Source organism: Pelodiscus sinensis, chromosome 27 (assembly GCF_049634645.1).
Source record: "Pelodiscus sinensis isolate JC-2024 chromosome 27, ASM4963464v1, whole genome shotgun sequence".
NCBI classification, from domain to species: Eukaryota; Metazoa; Chordata; order Testudines; family Trionychidae; genus Pelodiscus; species Pelodiscus sinensis.
The window spans coordinates 6,765,213-6,775,845 of record NC_134737.1 but is presented as its reverse complement, the minus strand read 5'-3'; the positions used below and the strand labels follow the sequence as shown (position 1 = coordinate 6,775,845).

Here is a 10,633-nt window from a genome sequence, read left to right as displayed (position 1 = left end):
TCCATCTCCAAAACCTATTAATTCCTGGGATCCTCTGCCGAGCCCCCAGACCGTGCTGGTGAGGCCACCACCCACACGTAGGGGAAGAACCAAAGAGACCATTTTCCAGGGCACAAAGGATTGTTGGGCATCTGTACAGCCCCACCCCGACGCCCTCCGCAGAGCCCATCTCTTTGCCCACCAGTCAGGGTGCGCGATCAGATGCCAAAGCACCAACACGACAAAACGGTACAAAGCAGCTTTTAGCTGCTCTGGGGTTTGGCTTAGAGTGAAAGATCCATGGCAGGACCATCTAGACCATCCCTGACAGGTGTCTGTCCAATCTGTTCTTAAATATCTGCAGTGATAGAGATTCCACGATCTCCCTCGGCAATTTATTCCAGTGCTTAACCACCCTGACAGTGAGGAAGTTTTTTCTAATGTCCAACCTAAACCTCCCTTGCTGCAATTTAAGCCCATTGCTTCCTGTCCTATCCTCAGAGGTCTAGGAGAACAATTCCCCTCCCCCCCCTTCCTTGTAACACCCTTTTAGGTACTTGAAAACTGCTCTCATGTCTCCTCTCAGTCTTCTCTTTATCACTTACCCATGCCTCGGTTTTCCCATCTGTAAAATGGAGCAAGTTCCATTTACCCAGCTTTCAGATTTGGGGGTGGAATATGATCAATAGTCATTGAGAATAGGAAGGGTCAGGCAAGTGGATCTGGTGCTGGCAGATTCTCACCCCAGCCTATGAGCAAAGCCACACAGAACCCAGGTAGAACCCCGCATGCTGCCAGACAAGTGTACCTGCCAGCTAGAGAGGTTACCCAGCACAGATACATTTACACTTCCCAGCTATGCTGGAGGGCCTCACACGGGCGTGTGGACATTGTGCGCCCACTGAGACCCAATCTACGCACCTGAGCTCAGACCCTGGGGGGGAGAGCTGACCCCTAGAGGGACAGGCCATCTCTCATCCCATCTCAGCCTTTCTAACCCCCTGCAACCGGAGGCACATTCTGCTCATTTGTTACCTTCATCGTAGTGACGTCGGGCTTCTGTGCCCGGCTCGGCCCTGGGAACCCCCTGGTACAGCCCCTCGCCCACAAAGTCCGTGTAGAACAGCATGAAAGTCATGAGGGCCATCCAACTGCACAACTCGGCCACGAAGAGCCGCCGGATCACCTTGGGGACGCGGCAGCAGAGGCCGTGGAGCCGCGGGAGCAAGGCGCAGAGGTTCCTCAAGGCCTGGATCATGTGCCTGGCTCGCCAGAGGCTCCTGGAGATGGGGCACAGGCAGCAGGTGGGGGGCGAGGGCTTGGGAGAAGAGTCCTTCAGCGCAGGGCCTGCCAGCGCATCCGCCTGCGCCACGGCTTCCTCCGTCACAAAGAGGGTGGCCAGGACGCAGCCCAGGAAGATGACGGTGAGGAGGCTGAAAAGGCACTTCTCCTGCCCGCCCAGGTAAGGGGCCAGGAAGCTGCTGGCCCAGTCGATGGCGGGGAGCAGGTAGCCGATGCAGCCGCCCAGGCTGATCATGAAGGCGTACATGGAGAAAGCCTGCCGGCAGCTGTCGGGCTCCTGGAAGAGGTCCGAGAGCAAGGCCTCCAGGGGCGTGAAGCAGACCTGGCCGCAGAAGTCCAGCAAGCCGATGCCCAGGATGAGGAAGGCGATCTCCAGGGGGTGGGCGCTGAGGGCGAAGAGGCCGGCCAGCCGGCCGGCATGGGGGATGATGAAAAGGCTCAGCAGGACGCCCAGGCACAAAAGCCAGATGAAGGGCCGCCGGCGGCCATAGCTGCTGTGCCAGTGGTCGCTGGCGGAGCCGATCAGCGGTACAAAGACCAGGCCCAGGACGGGCCCGATCCCTGGAATGGAGACAGAGATGCGGCGTTAGGGGCGGCATCCTAGCACGGCAGGTGATCCCTGTGCCCAGCAATAAGGGTTAGGGCCACGGCTTTCACAAGTGACTAGTGGGTGCCCATCTGAGCCTCAGGGCTGAGCACACCCTCGCCCCGACAATTGGATCCCTTTAAGCATCGCAGGTTGGACACCATTATCCTTGTGAACACCTCGGCTTTGCTCATCCCAGAAAAAGACAGACCCCCCCCCCCCCATCACCTATCCCCTTGCCACTTGGAGCTTTGAGGCTTCTGGGCAACTTGGTAAGAGCACCCTGAAGCAGCCCTCCACCCTGCAGGTCAGAGTCCTGGATTGGCATTAAACCCTCACTGAAGTAGCCCTATCTTAGAGAAGGGGAAACTGAGGCAGGGACCGGCCAGAGCCACACAGGCAATTCAGTGGCAGAAACAGAACCCAGGAGCCCCTGCTCTAAGCCAATTGGCTGCACATTCTCTCTGGAATAGAGTCGTCACAGCTGATCAGGTGCTGGAACTTCGGGTGCTGCAGCATCCCCTGGCTGAAAGTGATTTCCATTCTATCCAGTTGGGTCCAGTGCCCCCACTCTAAAAACCTCTTCCCAGCCCCCTGCTCAGAGGCCGGGGATACAAATCTGCCTGCCCCAATTCCCCGCTGCTCTCTAAGCCCCCAGAGGGGGTAAGCCTCTCAATCCGAGAAAGAAAGAAGCCACCTACCCAAAACCATGGTCATGAACTTCTCTTCCACCCCCACTTCCAGCAGGAGCGGTGGCACGTACGTGATCCCCGCAGCCAGGCAGACTTCCAGGCCAAACGTCAGGGAGTTGACCAGCAGGAGCTGGGCGCGGCGATTGTGGAAGAGCATGCTGACCCACACTTTCGGAGCCATGCTGCCCGCGCGCCGCTTTCACATTAGATGGTTGCGCCCCCCAGACAGCCGAAGTCCAGGGCGCCCACGAGCCAGACGCTCTGAAGTCTCCTCTCACGGTCCAATGGAGAAGTGCTGGCTGCCATTTTTAATCGGCAGCGCACGCCTTGTCCCCACGTGGCGAGGCGAAGTCACTGAGATGCAGAATCCATGCACAGGGCAACCGGCTCCATGCTCCAGGGCTCTCCCCCCGCTTCACGTGCCCTACTATGGAGGAGGGAGCTCATTAGAAAGGAGACATCCACACACCAGGGGAAGTCCTTCTTAAAAGGACTCCTCTGTTACATCAAAGCCAATGGCACCTGGAGTGGGAGGCAAAGTTACGGCCACGAGGTTCCCCAACATAAACCGTGGGTCAGAGAGGCTTGGCTCTCGCACTGTCCATCACCCCAGACCCTCGTCCCTTTCTTATTGGCATCACAGTCGTGCTAGGCCGTCGATGTGATCAGGGCCCTGCTGTGCTAGATCAGGGAGTGGGGACAATACAGTCGTTTGATCCGGCCCACAACCCGCCCTGCCACTCCTCTGCCTCCAGGCCAATCGAGATGTGGGAGTGGGAGAATGCGCAAAGTCATTCGCTGTTCAAAGCGGCTTGTGGCTCTCCCCTCCCCAGTCAGGAGCACATGGTGCCTAGAGGGAACCGCCCCTTTTTATCTCAGGCCATGCCCCTTCCTCCTGAGGCCCCGCCCCTTCCAGGCAGAGCTGGCCTGGGACCACGAACCAAAATTCGTAAAGTTGCCCCCTGCAAAAATTATTGCCCACCCCATGCTAGATGCCATGCAAACACAATGCAAGAAAAGGACCCGTGTCCAGAACTTACAAGCTAACCAGACCAAACAGGAAAAAGGAAGGATGATCTTCGTTTTACGGATGGGCAACGGAGACAGAGGGAGATTAAATGACTTGTCCAAGTCACTTATGTAATTTGGGGCAGGACCAGGAGTCGATCCCAGATCTCAAGGCCTCGGCTCACAAGGCCAGCTGTCACACACTGTTCCTCCCCACCGCCTGGATGCGTAAAGCTTTCAGGTCAGTATTTTTTACCTGGACTCTGTACCCATCAGCTTGGCGGGAACGTGAAATTCAGCTGCACAGATGGTGCCTTGCAAATAAACCTGACCTAGTTCAGTCTCCTCTGCCAGTGAATGGCAATCATTGGAAGCATTCGTCTGTCATCAGAGCTAGCTGTGCCAGCGGAGTCATCTGTTCTCCTTGCAACGTCTGCCATCTCCCGCCTCGCTCATGCGGCTCCTCACAGGCACCGCATGAGGCTGGGCCCAGAGCAAGGGGGAGGGAGTTTACCAGGAGTCCTCTTCCATGAGTCTGTAGAGCAGTGAGGGGCAACCTAGGCGTGTGAGGGGGTCACAGGAGTGCTCTCTCTCATCTCAGTGGGCTGCAAGATTGTCGTCACCAAACTGCTCTCCCGGTACAGGGTAGTTTCGCTCATTTCGCTTGTGTACCTAGAATTTGTGGGCTGTGCCGATTGCACCGTAGCAGTGCCGGGATTGGCTGCAGAGGGAGCGCACGGCTCTCTCAGTCAGTGTTGTGTGCAATCAGCATGCACCTCCCTTCCCATGCCCTGGCTTTACGTGCGGGTCAGTAGGAAAAATACTCTGCAGAGGGAAACCAGTGGAATCTGGCAACCCGGCACGTGGGCAACAGGAAATAAAAATGTCTCGTGGGCCACACATAGAACCCCGACGGGCCACATGTGGCCCTCAGGCTGCAGATTGCCCACCACTGCTGTGGAAATACCAATTCCATTGCGGACTCTGTATGCAAGCAGCAGGAGTGAGCTTGGCCGGTCATAGGATGGGAGAGTGAACGGCAGGTCCAGGCAGTTGCACTTCAGTAGATGAGAATCGTAGGCCAGGGCCATACTGAACCAGTGCCTTTTGAGGGGGATGGGAGAGGGAGAAATCAGATCACTTTTGCTCCTTGACGACCTTGGGGCAGGTTTTCCATCTAGGTTGCTTATTGCGACCCACATTTCACATCAGGGGAGCATCTGCCCACGTACTGATGGGGTCATCACAACACCCTGGGGAAGTCAGCCTCATTGCTCCCCACATCATAGATGGAGCTCTGAGGGCAACTGGGAAATAGATTGGGATTAAGATAGGGTGTGGGAAAGTGGATATCCTGAATCATTCCATATGTGGCTGTTTCTTTTCCAGAATAAGAGTGCCTTACTCTGAATTTGCTTTAATCCAGATTGGAAGTGGATGACGGTAATTCAGAATAAAGACAGCCAATGCATGGAGTTATTCAGAGATAAGTAATCAGGACTAGTTGTGCTGGAAAAACTCCCCATGTCCACAACAAACCCTGAAGCCTAGAGAGATTAAGGGTTTGCCCCATAGACTACAGAGGGGTGAAGTACAGTAACTAAGTGTATGCTGTGAGGATGAACTATAGGACACCTTAGGTGAGATCTACGCTAGACCCAGCAGCTCGGCTTAAGGTATGCAACTCCAGTGACATGTAATATGTCACTGGAGTCAGTATACTGTAAACCAAACTTGGCAGCGTCCCCCACAGTGGAAGGGCAATGGGAACAAACCCTCCCCTCAGCTTCCCTTACTCTGCATGAGCAGGAGTACCAGATGCCAATGGGGGCGCCCACTGAGTTCAATTTAGCGAGTCTTAACTAGACTCTCTAAATCAAACTCTGGAAGATCAATCTCCCCCGCAGAACGAAGACAAGGCCTTAATTTGAATTTACACTGCTATCTTTAGAGGATTCATTTAACACCACTGAGGTACCTTTTAGTTTGTGCCTGTAGCATTCACATGGGGCAGTTAAAGTACAGCACACTGGCTGCAGATCACACCCCCATCCTCTGAACTGGGGAAGGCCATGTAGACGTAGCCTAAAGCATGGTCTGCACTTCTAAATGTAAAGCACAGTGCTTCAAAGCAGCAGTGTGGTCACAGCACTAGCACTGGGAGATCTCCCTGCACTGTGGGCAAACCACCCTGCTGGGAGCTTGCTTACACTGGCGCTTTACAGCACTAGAACTTGCTGAGCTTGGGGTGTGTTTTTTTCACACCCCTGAGGGAGAAAGTTACAGTGTAGACAGGCCCTAAGTGACCTGTCCCGGGTCACACCTGCCCTGTGTTTGGCTTGGTTTGGCTGCATACTGACACTCAAGCAAGTTAGGATAAACGTATTTAAAGAGGGAAGTTAAAGCACATTAACCCCCCCCACACACACCCACCCACGGACAGTCTCATTCAGAAGTGAAGTAGCCTAAAGGCTTGTCTACATGAACAATTAGTTTGCAGCAAGGTGAAGCGAGAATCTAGCCTACCAGGGACTGTTACGTGTCCCCTGCTGACATGCACATCAACAGTTTGTTACAGTGCTTTGAGTCAGTCCATGTGAGGACTAGATCAAAGTGCTCTAACAAACCAATAGGAGAAATTTTTGCAGGAACAATTAATCCGTGGCAGGCTTCACTATGGGGTAGATTCACACCCAAGCTTGTCACCAAGTAGATTAATCCTCACTAAAGCAAACTAAGGCCCCTTTACTTCTGAATACACTTTACTTCTGAGGCCTGGGAAGATCTGCTAAGCCCCCAGAGCGAGGCCCGGGATTACATTTAGCCAAATTTGGATTCCTGCTGCGGCCCTGGACCAGAGACCAATCTGCTTTTTACCTCTGGGACAGAACTGCCATGAGATTGCAAGTTTGCTAACTCAACAGGGCAAACATGATCTATCTAGGGCAGGGATGGGCAATAATTTTCACAGGGGAGCCACTTAATGAATTTTGGTATGTGGGCAGAAGGGGCAGGGCTGGAGCACTAATATCCTCCCAGAGTTATATGGGGCCAGAAGCTTTGAAGTAAAAAACACAGCAAAGGGCTCGCGGATCCCAGCCCTGCCATTACCACGTTGCCTGGCAGCTGTCCAGGATTGCTGCGGCTATTTATAAAGGCTTGTGGTTCCAGCCCCTGCCAGGGTAGAGACGCGATCATGAGCCATCTAAATAGGATCCTACTGCCTGAGCCACCGCCTGGAAATCTGGTGGCACAGCAGCAGGATATAAATAGAAAGCGGCCAGATGCAGCCTTGCGGGCCAGATGAAAGCATTAGGCAGGCTGGATCCGGCTCCCGGGCCACATCTTGTCCAGCCCTGAGCACATAGGGAAGAGTTGGGGATTTTTCCACCAGCCAACCAGCCCAGCCCGGACTTGGAGCAATCCGTCTTTGGCTTCCCACAGCCTCATTCCCAACCTTTCCCTCCAGTTGCAATCTTGATCATTGAAAGAGGAGCCTCTCCGCAGAGTTGAGGAGTTTACAGGCAGTCATTAACTTATTACATATAATTACTGCCCATGGATTCACGCCTAATGTTTCTCCCCCTCCCACTCAATTCTTCGTGAGTCATTCTCTTGCCCGCAACTTCCCAAGGGTTAAGGATTTCATGGTGCATCATTTTTGGCTTCATCTTCTTTGGAAGATTAAGTGAGAGAGAGAGAGAGAGCGAGAGAGAGAGAGAGAGCGCTGCAGGGTGGCATGGGGAAAAGGATAGAAAGATCCATCTCAGGAGATGTAAGCAGATCAATTGTGGATGCATGCAGCCGCTTCTGGGATGGAGTGGAAAGCATCAATTTTGCAAGCTCAGCCCCATGGGTGGACCCCAGTGTCCAAGTGACTAAATGGGACTCCCAAATATTTGCAACCATGTAGGGCCAACTGCAGTAACTGAGAATTGCTCTGGGAGTTTTCAGACAGCAAGCTGCTCGAAAAACAAGATGAAACCTCATCCAGATCCACAGGCCCTCTCACGGAGCAGAAACACCACAGGTATTTTGCACCCCCAAACCAGCCAGGCTGTACTAGCCAGGAAGACTCCCCGCCCCTCCCTTGGAAGGTTTATCCTCCTTTCCCAGCAGGAGAAAGAGAAACATCCCGTGAGGTTTTCAACAACTTACCCCATGTCAAATAGCAAGTTAGTGGCAGAGATGGGGATGGACTCCAGGAGTTCTGTCCCCTAAGATAATCGGGGAAATTTGAAGGCCGCTCTGGGATTGGCCCAGATATTGGGAATCCATGAAATACACTAACATCTACTGGGAAATGGCTGAGGGGCAGAAATACCCCTTTGTAGGCTAGACCCCGAACAGTGCAACTAGGCCACACATCATGTAGGTGACAGCCACCATCCCGGCCAGCACACAAGAGACTGAAGCAGGGCCCTCGTAGACAGCATGAGCTTTGATACTCTGAGCCAGAGAGCCACACCGAGAGCGTAACAACCCTGACCCTGTGCTCATCAGGCACAGAACGGACAACAGAACACCCACCCACCAGCTGACTCCCAGATGCCTGCGTGGTTTTTGGCAGCAGTGGGCAACTTGCGGCCCGAGGGCCACTCGCGGCCTATTGGGGTTCTGTGTGTGACCCTCCAGACAGTCTGGTTACTGTTGCTCCTGCAGGGTTGCTAGGTACCATTGGTTTCTGTCCATGATGGCTTTTTCCTAGGGCTATTGCTAAAGTGACACACACATATAGCCAGGGCACGTGAAGTGCAGTGCATGCTGACTGTTCAGCCAAAGCGCAGTCGGCACACCCCTCAAATTCTAGGTAGGCCCCCACAGTGAGCAAAATACCCTCTCCCGGGAGACTGTCTTGGAAACAACACTTTTGCGGCCCACTGAGAGGAAAGAGGCCACTCCTGTGGCCACTCACTAGCCTCGGTTGCCCATCGCTGGTTCATGGACAGGGGCTCAAAAACCTCAGATGTAAAACCCCGTTCCCACTTCATCACATAGTGGAATTTCTAGCATTAATTAAGAAATAGGGGGAGCAGGCGGCTGCCCAAAAATTTCAGACAAAAGCCGAAGCGCTCAGTGGCTCTTATATCAGGACACAAGGCCGAGGTGTCTCTCTGCCGCACAGCCAGCCCCTGCTACATTTTAATCAGAAGGTTAATCCCATTGTACTGATCAGCAACAGCAGGTGTATAGTACGGATCAAGCCGATTGCAAGAGATATTGCAGCTGCCACAAACCCTTTCGGTATAAATTGCACCTGGCTCAAAAAATCCCTTTTCTTCCTCTCACAGCATAAGCACGTACTAGTTCAATGCCAGTTTGGAGAGACAAGATGGGAGAGGTCATCTCTTTTACTGGACCTCCTTCTTTAAGGGGAGAGACAAGGTTTCCAGTTTACAGGAACCTCGTCTTTCTGACCAAATAGGTCCACTATATACACATCACCTCTCCCACCATATCTCCCTCACATCCCAAGACCGAGCTGGCTACAAGAACACTGTGTCCCATGCTGTTTGGGTCCCACAACTGGGGCTGGGTGGATGAACCACAAGAGGAAGACTCGCTTAACTGGACAGGGGTTTCCTCTAAGACTGGTAAAGACACGGAGCAAATAAAGTGTCCGGATCAAGCCACCGAGTTGGCCAGAGAGTGACTAAAAAGCCTCAGAGAGCCAGTGCCTCTTGAAACTGAAGCCGGTAATACCAGACTCACCTCCCTCCCTGCAGAGCCAACAGAGGATTCGGGTCAACTCCCATCTTTGCCCTGCAGGAACCACAGTGAATAAAGCCACCCTGGCAGGGATGCAGAGAGCTCCAGGCTCCTGGCACAGATAAGTAGTTTGCAGAAAGGGGGAGGTGGAGCTACGCTGCTCCTCCCCCCCCCCCCCCCCACCTGCCTAGCACATTTACGGGGTTTGGTTGCAGGGCCCGCTCTGCCTCGGATCTTTTTAAACACGGCAGCACAGTGTATTAATATTACAGCAGTGCAGCACCTAGGGGCATCGCCATGACGGGCCAGGTGTGGTGCAAAGACACAGTCCAGGCCCCAAAGAGCTTACAGCCCTCACGTTACCAAGGAGACTGCTCTGCTCCACGTTCTACCCAGAAGGGTCTGAAAGCAGGTGGGAATCCCCCAGTTCTGATCCAGATCCGTACTGTCTGGCTCAAGCCCCTTCCCCACACAACACTGCTACAACTGCTGCTTCTTAAGCCCTGCTCTCAAATGAGGTGCTGCCCAAACGTCCCAATCCTGCATGTTTTTCTATGCCAGCAGATTGCTGCATCTCCATGGGGCACCACTGGGCTTTGTCCCGAAGGGCTTGCAGGACGGGGGCTACTGCCTATGCCCCCCCCCCCCACCCCGGACTCCTTCCTTGTGGCAGAGAAGACTTCCATAGACTTAGCTCAGATCTGCAAACCTCGCCCACAAGTGGGCTTTTAATGTAGCAGGGAAGCATGGGGAGAGTGGAGGGCCATGTGCATTTCATTTTTAATGGATCTTCCCTGCCTACCCTCCCCGTGCCCTCCACAATTTGAATCCGAGATTTCTGTACAATGATTTGTATGCCCTACTGACTGATCTGGGAATTGCTGCTCACTCAGAGAAACAGCAGATCAACTTGTAAAGACTTCCTCACCTGGCAACCAGGTAAGGTGGGCGGGACTTGATGTGATTTGCAAGGAGCAAGCCAGAAGGAAAGGCATGTGCTGACCAGACAAAGGGAAGTTAAACTCCCAGGCACAGAAGTGGACAGGGGGATCCATTTCAACAACAAAAGGCTAACTCTGGATGCCTGACATTTTTGCTGTTCCAGCCTCTCCAATAAAGCAAGAGGGGCCGTTAAGCATTCTGGGACAGAAGGGCTGACTGAGTCCAGCTAAACATAACTGACCAAAAAAACAGATAATTTATTACTCAAACAGCCAGAGCAAGGGGATCAGTTAAAAGAAACCACGATAGCTGGGGAACACAATGTTCCCTCTAACTTTTTCCATCCATGTGTGGAATAAATTTTGTTATGTGCACCAAGGCATGTGCAGATGTGCACCCCCAATAGAAACACATG

At 53.3% G+C, this 10,633-nt stretch overlaps 1 protein-coding gene across 7 annotated transcripts in view; it reads right to left on the bottom strand.

Annotated features, from left to right (window-relative positions):
- Positions 1-10,633, bottom strand: part of SLC45A3 (solute carrier family 45 member 3) — a 43,166-nt gene that overhangs the window by 11,069 nt on the left and 21,464 nt on the right. For 3 of the 7 annotated variants that reach the window (XM_075910546.1, XM_075910547.1, XM_075910551.1), the window contains 2 exons: positions 2,569-2,986; positions 1,015-1,842 (listed from right to left, as the gene is read on the bottom strand). In XM_075910546.1, coding sequence (XP_075766661.1) covers positions 1,015-1,842; positions 2,569-2,740 — 1,000 coding nt within the window. In that variant the 5' untranslated portion in view covers positions 2,741-2,986. Of the gene's footprint in view, positions 1-1,014; positions 1,843-2,568; positions 2,987-9,279; positions 9,917-10,633 lie in introns of those variants that run through there. The other 4 variants (XM_075910548.1, XM_075910550.1, XM_006139195.4 and 1 more) reach the window with 3 other exon arrangements.